At 41.3% G+C, this 22,087-nt stretch overlaps 1 protein-coding gene across 6 annotated transcripts in view; it reads right to left on the reverse strand.

Moving 5' to 3' along the window:
- PLEKHG1 (pleckstrin homology and RhoGEF domain containing G1) overlaps positions 1-22,087 on the reverse strand; it is a 223,253-nt gene that overhangs the window by 75,465 nt on the left and 125,701 nt on the right. For all 6 annotated transcript variants that reach the window (XM_032407660.1, XM_032407664.1, XM_032407663.1 and 3 more), the window contains one exon: positions 15,625-16,130. In XM_032407660.1, coding sequence (XP_032263551.1) covers positions 15,625-16,130 — 506 coding nt within the window. The remainder of the gene's footprint in view (positions 1-15,624; positions 16,131-22,087) is intronic.

The raw sequence follows: 22,087 nt of genomic DNA on the forward strand, positions 1-22,087 counted from the left end.
GTTTGACCTAGCTCAAATCAAAATTCTGAAAGTAATTTCCTTCCACCACTGCAGCCCTTTATATTGGAGATGAATTCCAACTACATGTAGGTATGCCAGGTAAACTAAAAACTGCAATGAGGTATAACCTATCCTTTTTTAAATTGCACAGTTAAAATAATTTTCGGAAATAACATAGATTAACAAACACAACAACCAATGATACTTTAAAACCTACCAGAAATTACTGGCCTTTGCAAATAATGCCAATTATATTAATAATCCTATAATAATAACTCTCATTTGAGGGCTTACTGTGTGCCTAGCATTGTGCTAAAGCACTTTGCAGGGAAAACCTTATATATTTTCATAATGACCCTATTATTTCCATTTCACAGGTGAAAATGTAGAGACGTAGCAAAGTTCAGTAACTTGTCCAAGATGACACAGGAAAATGGCAGAGTCAGGATTTGGGTTCAGTTCTCACAGATTTTAGTTTTTCATCATTTTGTTATATTTCGCAGGGGATGGGGGTGGGGGCTGTAATTTATGCTGTCTTTAAATGTCGGTTGTTTGCTTCATAACAATGGAAAAAAAAAATCCCTTTAGGACTATAGACCTCAACATCGATTGCCTTTTGGAATCTGGAGAGCTTCAGAAAAACAGAGACCACCCCCGGTGGGCACCTGGGTGGCTCAGTCGGTTGGGCGTCTGCCTTCGGCTCAGGTCATGATCCCGGGGTCCTGGGATTAAGTCCCGCATGGGGCTCCCTGCTCAGCGGGGAGTCTGCTTCTCCCTCTGACCCTCTCCCCTCTCATGCTCTCTCTCTCTCTCTCAAATAAATAAAAATCTTTAAAAAAAAAAAAAGAAAGAAAAACGGGCACCACCCCCGGAGAAACGGATTTCATTAGCCCAGGGTGTAGCCTGGGCTACATCTGATCTTTTAGCTGCTCCTCCTAACCAGATTTCTGAGGTGATAGCTTTTAATTGCTCAAATAATAGACCCTTTGAACCTGTTTATGAGGCTTACTATCCTCGGTATAAATCTAGCTGGTGACCTCTTAATTGCGTGTTCCTCATAAGGGATCTTCATTATGTTCTACTTTTTCCTATTTTGAAATAGGAGTTTTCGTCTAGTGGATCTTCTTAATAAAAGTGGTTTTTGAAGAGTCTGGCTACGTTTGAATGTTAAGTAAATTTATACACTTAATCACTAACCTTCTTTACCTTATACTTTTTAAAATTAGGAAGCAAACCTCAAAGCCGATTCCTACTTCAGAGCAAGCAATGGCAAAAAAGGGTCCCAGAGCACCATCCGGATGATCAGCACAAGGGGACTAGCCCAGACACATTCTCGGGGCTGCAGGAGACCCTCCAAACCCTACCTCCCCCTGTGCTGGGGCAATTTCACCCCTTGCATTAGACTTGTCCCCAGAAGTTGCTAAGGAGGGGACTCCACCTATTGCCATGTCCCTTCTGTATCAGCCTCAGCTCAGGTCGTGCCTCAGCTCTTCGGTGGCTAGACACAGAAGAGGCTTGATTCGCTGCCCATCAGGGGCCGAGATAGAGGAAACTGGGCAATAAAAGTAATAGGTTTCCAGAAAATTTCATTAACAACTATGTGTGAGAACTCTCTTTCATGGGTCTGTAAGGGGGCGCTCGCTAAATCTTAGGTTTTCCAGTTGTTTCTAAGCGAAATGGCCGGGAGACAGGACCTGGGTATGTCCTGGTGCTGCCAATCCTTAGCCTCAGGGTCTGGGTTTGAGCGGCTCTCAGCTCTCAGGCGCCTGAGCATTTTACCTCATTTAATCCTCACGCGGTCCTAGGACGTATGCAATATCGCTTTCTTTTTAAGATGAAGACACCGCGGTTACAGAAGTTAAGTAACTGCTTAAGATCAAAGGTCATGACAACTAGGATTTGCATCCAGCTGGGGAAATCACTTGGTTCTCTGAATCTCTACTTCCTCACCTATAAAAATGACTGGGTAGAACGAGATCACTCCTTCAGCAGGTATTTAGGGATGGCCCATTGAGGGTCAGACACAGTGCTGAGAGGAGAGGAAAGAAAGGGGACGAAAACATACCAACACACCTCAACCCTTGCAGAATCTGCAGTCAGACCTGAGTTATTTCCTGGTTCTGTAATTGCGTGTGATTTATAAATAAAATGTGGCCTAGGGACACCTGGGTGCCTCAGTCAGTTAGGCGTCTGCCTTCAGCTCGGGTCATGATGCCAGGGTTCTGGGATCGAGTCCTGCGTCAGGCTCTCTGCTCAGTGGGGAGCCTGCTTCTCCCTCTGCCTGCCGCTCCCCCACTTGTGTGCTCTCTCACGCTCTCTCTCTGACAAATAAATAAATAAAATCTTTAAAAAAAATAATAATATGTGGTCTATATAGACACTGGAATATTATGTAACCCTAAAAAGGAAGAAAATTCTGACGCCTACTCTATAAAATAAGGATAGACCTTGAAGACATGATCTAAATGAGATAAGGCAATCACAAAAGGACAAACGAATCCCCTTATATGGGGGTACCTAGAGTCGTCAAATTCATAGAGACAGAAAATAGAATGGGGGTTGCCTGAGGCTGAGGGAGGGTGGGATGGGGAGTTACTGTGTAATGAGTACACAGTTTCAGTTGATAGGAAAGTTCTAGAGAAGGACGGTGGTGATGGCTGCACAACCACGTAAATGCACTGTCACTGAACTGTACACTTAAAATGGTTAAAATGATAAATTTTATGTATATTTTACCACAATTTAAAAAAGAGGTGAAAAAATTCTATGCGAGCTACTATACAGAACCGTGCTATACCCCTTAAGTGGCAAAGTAGTCTTGGTGGCCAAAGGAGAAACCAAAGACATGAATGATGGGAAAATAGTTAACTACTGTATTGTGCGAGGCCGACAAGCTGTGCGTCAGCCCGAGCTACCTTTTCCTCTTCTAGGTGTTAAAGAGCAGGGTTGCACTTGGCTTTAGGCTTATCACATAATCTGGGTAAATTCTTCCATGTGATTAGTTTCACAAGGTGCAAACATCTTTGGAAGATATTTCTGGCCACGGGAAACTTCTTCCACCTGAAAGTTGGTTTGTTTAGAGCATAATTTCCTGAATTCTATAATTTTCTACCCACTCAGTATAATTGAATATTCAAGATGGCACACATCCAAAAGGCAGCATGATTCTAACGCAACTGAACAGGACCTGTTTTAGCAAATCTTCAATAGAATTTTGCCCACGGGCGGTCTTTGAAATATATGAGCAGTTCTTTAGCAGACCAGTAATAATAGCTACTCAATCACTTGAGTTAACTCAAGTTTCTGAAATGCCTTTTTATTAAAAATCAAAATGTTGCCTCAAAAGAAAAGCCTAATAGAATGGGAAGGACTTTTTTGGTTGCAGGTATTTCTAGAAGTGCTTGATCATGCAGAAGAAATGAATGTACTCAGGTCTGTGAAAAGGACAGTTTTTGTTTTCTTTTCCTCCCCTAATTGCATTGTAAGGCTATACTTTCCTTTAATACATCAACTAACTGAATCTGCAAGTGTAGGTGGAAAAAATCATTCTAATTTTAACATCAGAGACACACTAACATTTACCCCTTAAATCTCCTTGGTATACGAAGAGTTTCATAGACAGAAAATGCTATCATCTGTGCAAGAACATTCAACCAAATTGTGCACATCCTTTCAGTAAAAGAAACAGTTCCTACAGCTATTTGTGTTTATAAGTAATCATAATTGTTGGTTTGAGAGTAGGGTAGAAAAAAAAAAAATCTATTTGTTAGTTTCCAGAAATGAACTGTCAAACTGCTAAGAGAACTTGAAATTCTTTCAAACCATTTTTTCTTAAAAGGTGGAAATGAAAAGAACCTTAAGGATATTTGTCATAGTCCTTATTAGTCTCATTTAAGATAAATGGGAGGCCATGTTTTTTGACAGCTGGAATACTGTTCTTCAATCTTCTACTCTGAGCAAAGTTGGGGGGGGAGGGTGGTGGGGAGACTTACTTGTAATAGGTCATACTACTTCAAAGAATAAGTACAGTCAGTTCTGCTATAACGTTTGTTTTGAAAACATGAATTTGTTCCCAACATGATTAATACAAAGGAACAATTTTTTCTTTTTTTAGATTTTATTCATTTGTTTGCTAGAGAGAGAGAGACAGAACACAAGCAGGGGGAGTGGGACTCGATCCCAGGACCCTGGGATCATGACCTGAGCCGAAGGCAGATGCCTAAAGGACTGAGCCACCCAGGCGCCCCACAAAGGAACAATCTGAACTTAATTTAAATTTCCTAACTTTGCCTTCGCTTATGCAGGATTTCATCCATGAGAAACACTAGGTGGATGCAAAAAAATGCCCCCAGTTCCAGAGAGCAGCACAGGAATACAAAAACACACTCACCCCAAATGCCTACCAGGGAACTCGGTCCACCTGCGTGGGCGTCGTGTGCCACACCCACCCACGTCAGGTAATCTTACTTCACAGGGGGGTGAGCCCCTCTGTGCCTTCACAGTAACTCCTAAATGGCAACCCTCTGGATGGTCTCCTCTCTCTTTAATCTTTCTCTTTCCTCTTAGCCTATCTTGCATTTTCCCTCTCTGTTCTCTGTTTTTTTTTTCCTCTCTACTGTTCTTTTTTCTCACTCTTTCCCTCTCGCTCCCTCTCCTACTTCCTCTCCTACAGAGGGTGGCAGCTGTGGAAGATGCTGGCTTCCACAAGCAACTTCAAGGTCAAGTGTCATATCTACATACAAGGTATGTATTTCTTAACCATTTAACAGGTCTAAAACTGTCCCCATTTTTCCTCAGAATCCTTTCTTTTTAAATGTATCGCGGATGATGTTTTTGAATGTTGTATTCAAAACTCATTTTTCCTGTAGTCTTATTTTTTCCCCAAGTTGATTTTGCCCAGGGAGGGATTTTTAGGAACACACATGTCATATGTTGCATTATAGCAGAACCAATTGTAGGCACTTTGACACGCATATAGATCTTCCCTCTCTCATCTGTATGTTCTCTTTCTTGGGTCTTAGATATTTGATATGGGCATTAAAACAATCCTCATCTATAATCTATTCTCAAAATATAAACTCTTGTAACCCGGTAAGAATACCCTACAAAGCCTGACTCATGGCCCCAATACCCTTGACATCCTTAGACTGACCTCAACTATTCATCCCGCCCCACATTTCAAGAAGCAAGTCACAAATCAGGACTGTCAGGAACTCAAGGGTGACTTTTCCATTATCTGAGGTTTAGTATTTCTCAGGGAGACAATGAGACCATCACTGCACCCATAATTATTATAACAATTGGTGATCATTATGCTATTTCTACAAAGTAATTTGAAAACCGTACCCCAGGTGAAGGTTAACAATATAAACAGACTACTGTTTATCAATGGTAAATTTATTTTCTGTAAGTTCACTTCTGGAAGGATGCAAATTGACTTCAACTTCTTACCCAAAAGCATCCATAATAACATCAGTTAGTTTGGGGTGTAAAAAGCTAAGAATGTATAAAAACAATTTTCACAGTTTGGTCTTTCATTGCTCATTTTTTGTTGAAATATCCATAATTCTCATTTTGGCTTCTCCGAATGGCTAAGAAATGAGTTTTAAAGAAGAGCAGAGCAGTAAAAGGAGAGCATTCAGTTTTCAAATAAACTTTATCAGTGTGGCCATAAACTTGTAGATCCCAAGCATCATTCTGTTAAGTGGTTAATGGCTTCGGTCCATTATCCTCATTGATTTGCCTTCTGCTCACAAGGTTCCCAGAACACTAGCAAGATAAGCACAAACCCTGCTTTTGAACTATTGCTAGGCCCAGCAGCCCTGTTTTTAAACCGGAATACTACCTACGGTGTTCAATAATTCCAAAGAGCCCTATTGGCTGGTTGTGTGGATGGGAATGAGTAGAATGATGGGAGAAAGGGTAAAGAAAAAGGGAGTGATGAAGATAAGTGAGAAGGGAGAGAGGAGCAAAAAAGACACATTGGTCTGAGTCTGTTCCAAGACCGAAATGGAGAATTCATTTAAAACATTCTGTAGTCCCACTTGGCAGAGGGAGTCACCATCATCTCAGCAGGAAGCATCACCAAAATCATTCTTGCTTTCTTCCTTGTTCATTTTTATTGTTAGTGATGGTTGGTGGGGTTGGGGGGAGACACGCGGTGTAGTTTCACAACAGGAATGTTTTAATTCTATACAATGTGTCATTGGAGACTGCCAGGTGCTCACCAAATGTCTCCCGCCTTCTTTGGGCACACAGCTAGACTCCATCTGCAGTTTGTTGTGGCCATCTGAGAAGAGTCTCACCTGGGGAATGAGGCCAGGGGGCTGAGCCCCTTCTGTGCCTGTCTTAGAAACCTCCCCCAGGCATGTCTCCCTGTCTCCTTGTGCTTCTAGCCATATAAGATGGTGCAGACTGCAGCCATCTTGAAGATGGCCGAGCCTCATCAGCTGGGGTCCTCGAATGAGTGCACACACCTACTGTTCCAGAAGAAAGAAATATACTCCTGTTCTATTAAGCCACTACACTGGGGAGTTTCTATCTGTGACTGTGGCTTAGCCTATTCTTACACAGATGTGTAAGACGTGTTCCAAATCTATAGAGCAGAGGTTCTCAGCCAGAGGGGATTTTGTCCTGCAGAGGATGTTCTGCAATGTCTAGAGATATTTTTGGTTGTTACGAAAGGAGATGGTGGTGGTTCTATTGGCACCTAGTGGGTAGAGGCCAGGTTTGCTGCGAGACATCCTCCAACACTCATGACTGTCTCCCACAACCAAGAATTGTCCAATCCAAAATGTCTGTGGGGCTCCTATTGCAAAACCCTGCTCCAGAGAGAGTAAGAAGAGGGCAAAACTTTTGAACCCTTTGCTAGGTTCTAAGAGAAGGTTTGCAATAACAGTGTAGACTACCGGTAAAAGGAGTGGGCTCTGGAATGAGACCCGTTTCAGTTCCAGCTCTACCACTGTCTATGTGGCCTTGGACAACTTACTTAACCTTCTGCACGCTCAATATTCTTGTGCTAAAACAGGAAAATTATAATAATACCCACATGATGGGGCTGTGAGTGAGGATGGGGCTTAAGGCGGCGCCTGATATACGGTAAGTACTCAAATATTAGTTGCTGTTCATGTTTATTTCTTAGTGTTTTTGTTGTTGTTATCAAGGCACATATTGATAAAATTTAGAAGTGTTAGATACATAGTGTGTTTACAGCTGTTGGGAACCAGTGAGGTCACAAAGCTTGACGATATCACTGTCTACCACGCTCCCAGGAGAATCGGATTAATGTAAGTGTTTTAAATAATGTTCCTAAGTTTTCACTGAAGATCTAACCATAAAGATTTGGAGAGAATAACCTAAACTGGCAGCCGTCATTAAGTACATGCCAACTCTTGGGCGCCTGGGTGGCTCAGTTGGTTAAGCGACTGCCTTCGGCTCAGGTCATGGTCCTGGAGTCCCGGGATCGAGTCCCGCATCGGGCTCCCTGCTCGGCAGGGAGTCTGCTTCTCCCTCTGACCCTCCCCCCTCTCATGTGCTTGCTCTCTCTCATTCTCTCTCTCTCAAATAAATAAATAAAAAAATCTTTAAAAAAAAAAAAAAAGTACATGCCAACTCTTGTCAAGAGCCAACAGCTACTTTTCTATGCTACTTTTACTTATCGACTCTGAAAACTTCTACTGGCCTTGCTTTCACTAAACGCTGCTCACCTTGAACATTTACATTGTTAATACCTTCTGACTGATTGCAAATGAACAGAACACTCAACACGAGCCAACTCATTAGGACTGGAAAAAAGTGAAAATCCAGGTCTCTGCCCTCCCTCCCACATTACATTACAATGGGTAGAATAGATGAACACTCGGAATTGAAGAAGACATAAATAAATGGAAAGACAGTCTGTACTGAAATTGAAGAAGACATAAATAAATGGAAAGAGAGTCTGGGCTCATGGGTTGGAAGAATTAATATTGTTAAAATATCCGTACTATCCAATGCAATCTACAGATTCACTGCAATCCCTATCAAAATTCCAATGGCATTTTTCATAGAACTAGAACAAATCATTCTAAAATTCGTATGGAACCACAAAGGACCCAAATAGCCAAAGCAATCTTGAACAAGGAAAAAAAAACAACAACAAAAACCAGAGGTATCACAATGCCTGATTTCAAACTATAATACAAAGCTATAGTAATTAAAACACTACAGGATTGGCATCAAAACAGTCACATAGATCCATGGAACAGAATAGAAAGCCCAGAAATAAACCTATGTATATACATATTGTTCATTAATTTCCAAAAGAGGGAAGAAGAATATATAATGGGGAGAAAACAGTCTCTCCAATAAACAACGTCAGGAACACTAGACAACCATATGCAAAAGAATGAAAATGGACCACTTTCCTACACCATATACAAAAATTAACTCAAAGTGAATTAAAGATTTGAATGTAAGACCTGAAAGCATAAAACTGCTAGAAGAAAAAGTAAGCGGTAAGCTCCTCAACACCAGTCTTAGTTGATTTTTTTTGGATCTGTCTCTTCAGATAAGGGCAACAAAAGCAAAAATAAACAAATGGGACTACATCAAACTAAAAAGCGTCTGCAAGGCAAAGGAAACCATCAACAAAATGAAAAAGGCAATGTACTGAATGGGAGAAATATTTGCAAATCGTATCTCTAATAAGGGGTTAATATCTAAGATACATAAAGAACGCATATAACTTAGTAACACAAAACCAAACAATCTGATTAAAACATGGGCAGATGATCTGAATACTTTTTAAAAAATATTTTATTTATCTGACAGAGAGCAAGAAAAGGAACACAAGCAGGGGGAGTGGGAGAGGGAGAAGCAGGCTTCCTGCTGAGCAGAGAGCCCGATGAGGGGCTCGATCCCAGGACTCCGGGATCATGACCTGAGCCGAAGGCAGACGCCCAATGACTGAGCCACGCAGGCACCCCTAGATACTTTTCAAAGAAGATATACAGATGGCCAATAGGCACATGAAAAGATGCTCAACATCACTAATCATAAGGGAAATGTAAATCAAAACCACGATGAGATGTTATCTCACACTTGTCAGAATGGCTATTATCAAAGACAAGAAACAACAAGTGTTGGCAAGGATGTAGATAAAAGGGAACTCTCATACACAGTGGGAACGCAACTTGGTGCAGCCGCTGCGGAAAATATGGAGTTTCCTCAAAAAGAGCTACCATATGATCCAGCAATTCCACTTCTTGGTATTTATTCAAAGAAAATGAAAACACTAATTTGAAAAGATATCTGCACCATGTTCATTGCAGCATTGTTTATAATAGATATGGATATGAGGATATGGAAACAACCTAACAACCATAGACAAGTGAATGGATAAAGAAGATGGGGTGTATATATACAATGGGATACTACTCAGCCACAAAAAAGAATGAGATCTTGCCATTTGTGGACCTTGAGGACATTATGCTAAGTGAAATAGGTCAGTCAGAGAAAGACAAATACCATGTGATTTTACTTTTACAAGTGGAATATAAAAATCAAAACAGACAAAACCAAACGGAACCAAGACTCGCAGGTACAGAGAACAGAGGTTGCCAGAGGGAACGGGGGCTGGGGGTGGGGCGCGAAATGGGTGAAGGGGATTAAGAGGTACAAACTTCTAGTTATAAAATAAATAAGCTATGAGGATGTAATGTACAGCACCGGGAATACAGTCAATAATATTGTATTAACTTTGTATGATGGTAGATGGTAAATGTGCTTATTGTGATCAGTTCGCAATGTATACAAATGTCAAATCACTACATTGTACACATGAAACTAACAGGATATTGTATGTCAATTACGCTTCAATAAAAACAAACAAAAAGAGAAGTGGAAAGAAATCACTGTGTTTCTACCTTCTAAGTTTTTGTCATTGAGGTGGCGAGAGAGGAGAATGAGGTTGGGGAGGGAAGAAGGGAACACGATGACAACAACAACAATAATAAAGAGATCTGGACATGTATAGTCAAAGTGAGACTGGGGGGATTATGTACAGCAATTAGATGTGCTGTTTAAGGAATAGCTCCAACACAAGCAGAAAACTATTTAACAGGTTTGCTTCTAAATTATCATAGATCTTAAATGGTTTTATGATAAAAGCCCTTGGAGGGAAAAACAAATAGAGACATTCAAAAATAGTACTCAAATGCCACGTAAAAAAAAAGTACATTAAATTGTGCCAAATCCCACAGTGTAAGTTCTTTATGAAATCTACCCACATAACAAGCCTTCATTAAAAACAATTCCTGCCAAGTCCTACACTCCAGCATTGAACACATATTTCCCCCGGTATTCAAAAAACTCTACACGACCTCATAAAAAGCATCAGTATAATAAATGTTATTTATACTGGAGGGAAAGTATTTAGGGAGGACATCTGCAAATAAAAGGGTAATAAAAGCCATGACAGTTCACCTCTTCTCAACAGCCTTCTCTCTTAGTTCGAGACCTTTCTCCTCTTCTCCACAGTCCTAAGCAGTTATGGCTGGTCCAGGAGATGCCCACAGAGAATCCTATTTTCATGGCTAAGGGAAGAGAGCGGTAGAGACACAAACTGCCCCTTTTCCACACCAAACAGTCTTGTTTCTCCAACAGGATCCAAAGCAAGCCAGACTTCATCAGAAAACCACATCCAAATCGACAGCCTTGTCCTGGAGGGAGGGGTGGCCCTGGACAAAAGCTAACTCAGATTCCATTCTATCAGAGTCTGAGTCTCTACGCTAAGTCTCTAGACAGAGAAATTGGTGCACAGGCCCTATAGACTCCTCAGGACTGGTCACTAGGTTTCTTTCTTCCCCTCTGCTGATTTGAGAGAAGGCTTGCTTCCCATGTGTAAGGTTATTCTTCCAACTAACGTGGTGTCTCCAGTACTAAGAGCAACCTCTTCTGGAAGCCATGGCAATGGGCAGAATAGCTTTCAGTGTGTTTCACGTCAGCAAGCATGTGCAAAGCATCCTTCTTTCCTCCACCTACCCTGACACTGTCTACACTATCATGCACTAAAACAAAGAGTCCCTGTAGACTGATAAAACACAAGAGCTTGGGGGGGGGGGGGGGGGGGGGTCGGAGATCAACATTCTAATCCTTGTTCAGCTACAGCTTTTGAACAATGCTGAATGCTCTCCACAAAGCTATGTTTAATAAGATTTTGGCTCTTTAAGTTTTAAACATTAAGGCTGGGGGCGCGCCTGGATGGCTCAGTTGTTAAGCGTCTGCCTTCAGCTCAGGTCATGATCCCAGGGTCCTGGGATCGAGCCCCGCGTCGGGCTCCCTGCTCGGCAGGGAGCCTGCTTCTCCCTCTCCCTTTGCCTGCTGCTTCCCCTGCTTGTGCTCTCTCTCTGCCAAATAAATAAATAAAATCTTTAAAAAATAAAAATAAAAAAACATTAAGGCTGGGATACTCACTTCTCAGCTTTTAAACACACTGTGTGGACAAAGGTACTTGAAAAGAATTTTAGCTCTCTAGAAGATGATAGAAAAAAATAAACTGTTACATTTAGTACTTTACCCACTTTTTCCTACTAAATACACATGTCCTCAATGTCCAAAAAAGATGATTTAATGTAGCATCGCTTATAGTTCAAAGATAATATTTTGTAGTAGGGAATTAACTTCTAATTGCACAACATTATATAACATTATGAACTATTTAAAAACTTTCCTAAAAGGCTAAAACAGGCCATAAAGTATATCTGGGGCCAAATCTTATGAGGCTTTCAAAGGCTCTTTTATAGATCATTTAGGAAGATTAAAGAAACCCCCTCTACCCATGAGAGTCCCTACTCAGTCATTGTAAGGTTCCATTAAACATGAAAGAGATCCTTATTTTCTACTTTCCAACCACGGATTTCTATCTCTCCACAAATTGTCTCATTGGTTATTTTACTTTTAACTTTTAAAACTTGCTTTCTTATTTATTACCTCATTTTATCTGTGAATGCTATTAGGAGCCATATACAGAAATGGAAATAACAGCTCCATTGTTCCTTTGAGTAGGAGGGACAGTCAAGATCTCACCTCTCTTTCTTTCCCTCTTTCTCTCAAATGTCAAGTGTATAAAATTAGATGACTAGCATGTCGGGCAAAGAAGCAGAGGATGGAGTAGCCATGGTGGGGGAGGGAGGAGCAGGGGGCTCAGAACAAAGGATCTGGGGAGGAATGCAAGAAATAAACAGCAATAGGGATAAGAACAATAACATTTTTAAAATGTTCAGGAAATGGGAAAGGAAAAAGACCTATATATTTGGGATTAGTACAATCTCTCTACATATGGGAAAGAAAGGCAGATAACCTTCTTTGTAGGTGTAACCAACATCTGGGGATTCTTTTGCCTAGATAAGGTTGGTAGGATCTCTTCTCTGAAGTCAGTTATTCTGGGACCAAGTTGAATAGGTCAAAGCACATGGTGTTAATGTCTCTCTCTCTCGTCTTTTTTTTTTTAAGATTTTATTTTTAAGCAATCTCTACACCCAATGTGGGGCTCAAACTCACAACTCCGAGATCAAGAGTTGCATGATCCACTGACAGAGCCAGCCAGGCGCCTCTGTGTTAATGTCTCTTAAATCTATGTATATATCCGTGATCTTTCACAAAAATGTTTCCATTTATAAATCCTACAAACAAATCTAAACCTGACCTGTGGGGATGATGTATGTGGTATATGGATAAAAGGCGCTACTTACAGGGGAAATTGATTGAGGATGAAGCGCATTAGACGGAATTCGTTAAGCAGTGTGCAGAAAATCAGAAATGTGCTCCTGCACAGATGAAACATGACTTACCAGTATCTCTATAAATGCTTAGACTTTTTTTTTTCCCCCTCAGAAATAATTCTTGCTAAGAAGGAGCCAACTAACAAGCTCCACCCCTTAGGTGTGGTGAGAACTTGTATTAGCAGGTTGTTAATGAGCAGCTCTTTTCCCATTTTGAAATTCTGCATTTGAAAAATTGAGGATCTGAGAGAAGTCGGCTACAGAATTATAAAAATAAGTTAGGAATGGATCAAGGAAAACACATTTGAATGGAATCGACACTTTGTATTTTAAAAGAATATCGATTTTCACAGTCTTTATTGGGTAGAGTTGCTACAAGTGGAAACATAATTGATTATTCTTCATCAAGGAAAGAACTAGATAAAATGAGTTTCACCATTCTGTGAAAATTGTGATCTTGAGAAACAGAGGTGGCCCCATAACAAAAGTACGTGAAGAAAAGGCTGTGACAGCTAATCCCTCATCTAAAGAGTCTGGCTTTTTCTAGGTGGAGAGGGTAAATAAGCCAAAGCATTCTGGTGAATTCTGGAACAAAGCAGCATTTACTTCGACCTACATGGGTGCCTCCCACTGCGTTTGGGACTTTTCTTCCCCAAATACTCTTCCTCCCAACATCCTCATGTGTCACCTTATGTGTCACCTCAGGTTTTCAGTGGATTCATTGGCAATAATCCAGTTGCATTCAAAATAGTAATGCTGGGATCACCGGTTTACATTTTTTTCCTAATTAAATGTCTGCTGTAGCAAACTGACTAATCTGTTTATTTTTGTGAAAGGCTTTAGGTAAAACACAGTAGAGTTGAATGGTGACCACTCTCAACCAGCAAATTCGGAGGAGGCTGCTGCTGAGGATACTCTCCTCTTATTAACTGCTTACAATGTGCCACATCCTGTCCTAAGAGTTTTTCATGTATTTTTTAATTCTCATACTAATCCTATGAGGTGGGTACTACTTTTTAGTCTCATTTTAGAGTTAATGAAACACAGGCACCAATTCAGAGCCTCAAACTATGGCCCCTGGGTCAAACCTCGCCCTCAAGTTTTACTGGAAAATCCATACCCATTCATTGACATCATGTCTGTTTCTGCATCTGAGCTACAACAGCAGACCTGAGCGATTATAAGTGAGACTTCAGGGCCCAGAAACCCTAACATTTACTCTCTGGCTCTTTATAGAAAAAGTCCACCAACCCCCAGTGTAAAACATGGTCAATTCACCAATCATGAAAAAAAAAAAAAAAAAAAAGGCATGAACATCTGGGCAGCTTGGAATAGAACTTCTACTGAAACTTTTTTAGCAGAAAATATCCTGTCTTTATCGGTCCCCTTTTGTTCAGATCTTACCCATTTCCTCTCACCAAGGTTTAGCAACCAGCCTCAGAAAAAAACAACAGTGTTCGTGGAATATCAGTTCAGTAACTTACGGCTTCTCTCTCAGTATGGTGAATTTTGGTTAGGTGGAGAGATTTCCAAGAAAGAAAAGAAAAAGGACAGACCAAAGCAAGCTTCAACAACCATGGATTTCCTGAGAGGTTGCAAAATTTTTGGCAGTTTCACAGGTATTTCTTCGCAAGTACAAATGACATCATTGTTGAAATTAAAAAGAAATTGGCCTGCTGTATTCTACATTTGGTATCCCATATTGTTTTGGTTGAGCATCAATTGATTTTTCTATTTTTACCAGGAAGTTATGTCATAACTATTTTTAGTAGACAGTGTCTGGTTCTGTCATTTATGGAACTCAACACACAATTATGCCTCAGAATTTTTTTTCTAAAGCTCTAAGAATGCATGTATTTGGTGCAGAATGTGCTCATCAGCAAATATTCCACTATACTCTGAAACATTTTAGATTAAAAGTCTAAAACAGGAGGAGGGCGCTAACAAATCAAAGAACTTGGTATATTCCCAGGCAGCAATGTGGGTCCAGCTTTATAGTATATAAATTTGTCTTTAAAATATTCATATTTTTAATCATTAATTGAGAATGAGTTAGTATCTGAGCTGCTCTGGTAATTTTTATTTTATCCTTAAAAACCTATCCATAAATCAAAGTCAATTCATAACTCAGTTTCCAGAGTACCTAATCTGGCCCATCAGCTGAGCCCAATTCACATGGGGTCAAATAATTTATGCAAACTTGTTCACTATCAAAGTGAAAAGAAAGTAAATGCCCGAGACAAGACAAAGCCCATGTTTTTTCTCTTCCCTTCCCTACCTTCCCCCAAACACCAACCAATAGAGAACAGCATCAAACAGTGGCTCCCAAGCTCATCTGAATCCCTTGGGGATCTTCCACCAGCCCTCTGCCGGGGCCATACCCCAGGCCCCTGAAATCACAGTCTCTGGAGGTGGGACACAGGTATCAGTACCTGTCTGGGAAGCTCCCAGACACCAGTAGACAATTGTGATTAAGGTGGAGATAGCCGGATGGATTCAGTCCGGATACACCTGACATCTGCAAGTCAGGACACTTCCAGTCCTGCTTCAGGCCCTGTGGAGCACTTGGAGCTCTCAGGTGGAGAAGTTATTAACACAATCTACTGGTGGGCACATTGGCACCCTTGTTCTTGCTTCTAACACATCATTAGTGCGTTACTGCAAATATGAAGAGGATTTTTAACACAACGAATATGGACCTCGGGTTCCTCTTAGGTGATGCTCTGTTTAAACATTCCCCCTACTCCTGCGTCTTAGGAGACAAAACATCCCCGATCCCTGGCTTTGTTTGCTCTTTATTTTGCAAGCATATTTATCCTGCACGACAAGCTTTAAAAGAACCAAAGAAGAAAGTTTGCCTTACCTCTACGATGCTTTTTAAGTCCTGCACGTAAGTCCTTTCGGTCTCCAGAATCTCCTGAACAACTCTGTCCACATAGAGGAGCTTGGGGCTGGTGGCCGACTCGGCCCCCGTTCTGCTCGCCCCGCTTGCTTCCATTCCCCGCTGGGCCCGGGGCTGAACGTCGCCGCCCTCATCCGCGTCCTGCGGCCCAGCCCGGCTTTCCCGCTGCAGCTCGCTGCTGGAAAACGGCCCGGCTGGAATCAGCTCCAGTTTTATGGCCCCGGCTTCCTTATCTGGGTGAAACAAGCCCAAGTGGCTGTTTGAGACTAAGGTCATTCTGCTGCCGAAGGAGCCATGGCTGTCCCGGGAAGAGGCCGAGGACGACGTGGAGCCGAAGCTGACCGGGCGGTCGCTGTCCGAGAGCTCCATGGCCTTGGGTTCCAGGGTGTGGGGATGCCTGGCGGAGGCCTTGCGACCTGGAGTTTCTGTTACAGCTGAGGGCACTTCAAGACACAACGGGTGCACATCTATATTCATTTTTTTTTAAAGGAAAGAACAAAAGAAAGAAAAAGGACAAGGTAAGTATTTTTAAATCACATCAGACAAGGTTTAAAGGAGGTTAAAACCTAGCCCAAAAGTATATATGGTCAAAAGTAAAAAGGTAGCGGGTTCGTTGTAGAAGGAAATACAAAGGCACCCATGGTGGGTCGAGTTGCAAAGTCAGAGTTTCTAAAGCATCACCTGGGAACACGTGAGAAATGCAGAGTCTCAGGCACCACCCCAGACCTGCTGAACTTCAGTCTGCACTTTCACAAGACAGCAGTGCCATTGTGCATAGAGTAAAGTTCGAGAAGCCCAGCAGCCACTGCCTCAAAGTGGGATCACCTGGAGTGACTCATACACGCAGACCCGTCCAGATTTACCAAATCAAAGGCTCAGTGGTCAGGGCATAAGGACTCGACAGCTTTAACAAGCACTGCACGTGATTCTTATGTGCTTAAAACACACCCTGCATGATTCATACGGAATTTTACAAAACACTGATCTACATTTTAAGTATCCCACTCTCGTTCCACAAAATTTTAAGCTACCATCCTGGATCCACCACTACTTAACGGACGCTGACAATTTCACATTTCACTTGGATACGGCATGAAAAAAAAGTGTTGGGTGGACAGTAACTTTCTGATCCTGGGCAACAAAAGCCAAACTATTAAGACCCATACGTCCTTTCAAACTTTCTCTCTCAACACATTTCTCTCAATTTCTAGTTGAAAGTTGACATCGGGGTGCCTGGGTGGCTCAGTCAGTTAAGTGGCTGCCTTCGGCTTGGGTCGTGATCCCAGGATGCTGGGATCGAGTCCCGCATCGGGTCAGTGGGAGTCTGCTTCTCCCTCTCCCTCTGCCTCTCCCCCTGCTTGTGCTTGCTCTCTCTCTCTCAAATAAATCAATAAAATCTTTAAAAAAACAAAACAAAACAAAATTGACGTCCCATTTGTGGTGCATATGAAGTTACACTGTTACAGAGGATACTTGATTAACTACAACGTTCCCCACATCAAGTTGACAACACAGCAGGGTAAAATACAATTAAATAATATAGAAACAATTATGAGAAAAATTATGTATTTTTAAAGAGAAAGGGCCGTTAGTGTTTAGAAGAGGGCACAAGAAGAGAGTAACTGCGAAGTCCAAAGGTCATTTAATCTATGTAGCATTTAAATCTTGAGGCCCTACGTGAGAAAAACTCACAGAAGCTATTTTGGTGAAACACACAAAGTTCCAGTCTTCTTCGTTTGCAAGGCAGGACCAACATTGTTTTCCCCTAATGAGATCCCAAGTTTATGGAACAATATGCCTTGCAATGAAGAGCGTGATGAACGAAGACATTTGCGTCATTTTGGCAGGTTACTTACCACCAGGATCCATGCCTACGGGTTTTCTTAGAAAAATACAAGAGTGCAACTTACGTTTGGAAGTTTATAACAGAACACACACAACAAGAAGAATATGATGATCATTTTTCAAAACATGAATTTGGTTTGGCTCTGTAATAAAGATTGTCAAAGAGCTGGTAGCGATAGTTCTAGAATATAAAGAATCCATCCAGTCTGTATCCTTCCACATCCTAACTTTCTCCAGATAGTTTATATTCACGGCAAATATTACTGCCAACTTATAATGCAAATATGACAATTATAAATATAAAATCAAAGAACTAAATTGGGTCAACAAGCAGGAATGGTAAGAAATATGTAGGAAATGAGTAATTTATCAGCATAACCACTACCACATGGTATAAACTTGCCACAAATTTTTAAAGCTTTTGCAATATTCTTTCTGCTTGCTCTATAACAACTTTATGGCCTATAAAACATGGATTGGTTATAGTAGTGAAAATGCACTTGCCCTAAAAAGCCTGATCCAACTTGAGTATGGCAAAAATCCAAGAATCAGCCAGGCATGTAGGTGTGCTTACAGCAGAAGACACTTGCCCACATTTCGGACTGGTGTTAAGAAAGTCCTAGGCAGTCAAAAGTAGAAGCAGACCCAGCAAGGTTTTCTTCCCCTCATGATGGCATCCATCATAACCATAACCATGCGGTTGATCTCACTTTCAGAAATGGGCACTACTTTGGGAAGTATATGATTATTCTGAAGGTTCCCAAGGTCCAATGAGGCAATGATTTAGTACCGAATATAAACTGGATATACTGTCCATGAAAGCCAGGGCATCTGGAAAGGTCCACATCAACCTACTCCTCAAAGACCTGGACACACCTTCTCTCCAGTATGGAAAACTATAACAGTTATAAAACTCTTGGCACATATCCATTATCAGGATTGGTAGAAATGAACACAATAGAGACTCACTTCTTTACTTTCATGCCAAGTTAGCCAGCCAATACTGAGACTGAGGGATTAAAGGGGAATAGAAGTGGCCAGGTGTTTCAGAGGAGTCCATGCTGGGCTGCTAGGGATGAGAGTGCCTTTCACACCTTCAAAGGTGGGAAAAAGTGGGATATGAAACTCAGATCAACAGGGGGTCCCTTCATGGATAAATCTTAAATGGCAGCATGAATTTGGGCCCTGTTCCAGGTAAAGCTTCATATATTCTAATATCAGGCCATGTATTGTAGGCCACTGGGCCAGCCTGTTCTTCAGACTGCCAACCAGGCTCTTTTAAAATAGAGTATTTGAGGGGCGCCTGGGTGGCTCAGTTGATTAAGCCGCTGCCTTCGGCTCAGGTCATGATCCCAGCGTCCTGGGATTGAGCCCCACGTCTGGCTCCCTGCTCAGGGGAGAGCCTGCTTCTCCCTCTCTGTCTGCCTGCCGCTCTGCCTACTTGTGCTTTCTCTCTGTCTCTCTGTCAAATAAATAAATAAAATCTTTAAAAAAATAAAATAAAATAAAATAGAGTATTTGGGATATTTGGTATCTAATATTTAACCAAGCTTACTGCCCCAAATTAAACACCTTCCAAAATTGCCAAGGACAGAAGTGAAACATTTAATGCTAGGTCTCATATGATATGAGACTGAATTTGCTAATGGATCACATTTTTATGTTGATTCATTGCTTAGAAGATAATTACAGTTTTCTCACATGAGGAAATGGACCTCATAAAAACTGCCTAGTCTTGTTCTCACCTCCCTTGAAATAATTTAAAACTTCCACCCTGTCTGGATTATTCTTCGTAATATAGCACACCAATTACTGATATTTGTCTCCAGAGCTGTCCTGGTCAGCACAGTACCTGACATGTGACCAGTAGCCCCATGTGACCACTGAGCACTTGAAATGCAGCTAGTCCAAACTGAGACATGTTGTAAGGATAAAATATATGCCAGATTTCAAACACTTAGTACAAAACACTGCCTTAATAATTTTTACATTAATTACAGGGTGAAATAATATTTGGGGATAATGGGTTAGATAAAATATCTTCTTAAAATTATTTTAACTGGTTTCATTTTGCTTTTTTTAATGTTGCTACTGGAAAATTACAAATTATCTATCTGGCCTGCATTGTATTTTAGTTGGACAATGAAGTCCTCTAGATCATTATATTGTTCTGTAAGAGTCACATTTATTTCCTTATCAATCTTTATTCAAATAATAGTGAGTGGAGAGGTGCCTACAATTCTGAGGTTGTCTTTTCTTCCCCTCCATTCATTAATATGCCATTATTGTTATGAGTTAATAAAAACAGAGGTGAGGGGCGCCTGGGTGGCTCAGTTGGTTAAGCGACTGCCTTCGGCTCAGGTCATGATCCCGGAGTCCCGGGATCGAGTCCCGCATCGGGCTCCCTGCTCGGCAGGGAGTCTGCTTCTCCCTCTGACCCTCCCCCCTCTCATGTGCTCTCGCTCTCTCTTTCTCTCTCTCAAATAAATAAATAAATAAATAATCTTTAAAAAAAAAAAACAACAGAGGTGAAGGCAGTCACTGTGTACTAGATATTGGGGTAATCATTCCCCTGGTAAACGGCAACACCCAGATAGAAAGCTGTAGAGCAAGAAAGCCTCTTCCTCCACCTTGAATGAAGGATGCTGACAGGCTGTATTAACATTTGGCTAATGTGATGCTTTATTTTTCTTCTTATAACCTCTCTTTCTTCTTACCAAAACCCAAACACTAGGAGATTACATAGCATCTTCTGAGAACTTGCCCACCATTGCTGATGGCCCACGTCAGCGGGTCTTTTGACGGTGAATATCCTGAAAGAAGCTGGTTCTGCCTGCCTGGAGGGTCTTGATCCATCTGATCCTTGGTAAACCCAGAGGTGGTGCTGGAAACCCAAGTCGAAGGTCTTAGAGTCTCAATGATTCTTAAAACCAGAAATACTGTCAGCCTCAAAGCCATGAACATAAAATAGTCCTTCTTGTGCCATCCTCAAGAAAAGGAAAATAATGGCTATAGAGCTCCACATAGGTATGCTTTCCCACATTTTACTTCATGACAAATCTCTCTCTAATTGTTTCTAGGTGAGAGAGATTTAATTCCTTGGCTTTTCTCTGTTTGCTCCTCAAACCTCCATCATTTGAACTGCTCTCCTTTGGAATGTCACTGCCGGAAGCAAAAGCAGCACTTCTGGGCTCTAACTTGTCTCAGGCTGATTTAGGGCTGAAGCAGAACTTTCCATGGCAAGTAAGGCCCAGGCTTCCCGTGACCATGTTTACATGTTGAAGGGGGGAGAGAGGGGCCCACAGCTGACCACTCCCTGTCACAACCCCCAAGAGGAGCTTTACGAGGCAAGGCAGAACTCTATGCACAGTGGGGGCTGACGCGTGATCAGGATTTCCAAGTTCTGCTCATTGCTATTCTAGACTTCAAATACCTAGTCTGAGTTCCTTGGCAGGGCAGTCATGGAAATCAAGAGAACGTGTTGCGCTCAAGACCAATGAATAACTAAAATGATGTAGTTCCTTATTATACTGCCTGTGAATTTCTCAAAAAGGGGAAACCGACAGAGACACTAAAGTATAAGCAAGAAGTTCTTCTCCCAGCCAGCAAAGCCATTTAATACACAGCCAGTCTTAGGCAGAGCCTCAAAGTTGTATACAAATAAAGCAAATGAAAAAAACTTTTCAGAGTTGAAGTTATAAGAAATGTACATTTCTATATGTCAAAGACAACACCTGGTATTTGAGGAGAATCCTCCTCCGCTCTACACCTCTGAGATAGTGGATAGCTCACTAGATAAAAGCCACCAGATAGCAAGCAACATGAATTTCTAAAATACCAACGTGATTCTTCCATTAATGGCAAGGCCAGGACCACAATTTCACATGTTCCTTAATGCTCAGAGTATTTACTCCCGGTAACATGATTTTCATACTTATCCGCAGTTCTTTGGAAATAAAGAAGTAAAAAAAAAAAAAAAAATCACACTACCACGTTAATTTCTTAGCTTTGACCGAATTACTAGTGATGCCCGATACTAACATTAGGGGAAGCTCGATGCAAGACGTAAAGGAACTCTGGACGATCCTGGAAACTTTTCTGCAAATTAAAAAAATTTTCCAAAGTAAATAGTTAAAAAAAAATGGCGTTACCATAGAAAAGTCAGTTAAGTCAGTATTTGTACAAGAAGATCAAGAATGGGAAAAGATGTTTTGCGAAAATGCTCTTGTTCAAACAAGAGGCGAGAGGTTGAATGAGAAAGCAAAAACAAAGATTCTTTCAAGCTGTAAAGTCTGATACTAAATATTCAGGGAATTTACTAATGGATTCCCAGGCCAATGGATGGAAACTAAGGGATACAGTGGCTCCGGGAGTTGATAGTTAATGCAGCTAATAGATAAAGTGCCTCAGCTAAGTGGTGACTCTAGAATTTCTATATTCAAGGGCACAGGCATGCCAGTTTGGTTAAAAGGGAATTCCCTTAAGGCCTTTTAGACAAATGCAGCTGTTTTTACCTTTATGGTCGGCTTCAGCGAATCGAGTTTCAGCTGAGTACACTTCCCGGCCTTCCCACCATACA

The sequence above is a fragment of the Phoca vitulina genome, unplaced genomic scaffold (assembly GCF_004348235.1).
Source record: "Phoca vitulina isolate PV1807 unplaced genomic scaffold, GSC_HSeal_1.0 scaffold9, whole genome shotgun sequence".
Classification (NCBI taxonomy): domain Eukaryota; kingdom Metazoa; phylum Chordata; class Mammalia; order Carnivora; family Phocidae; genus Phoca; species Phoca vitulina.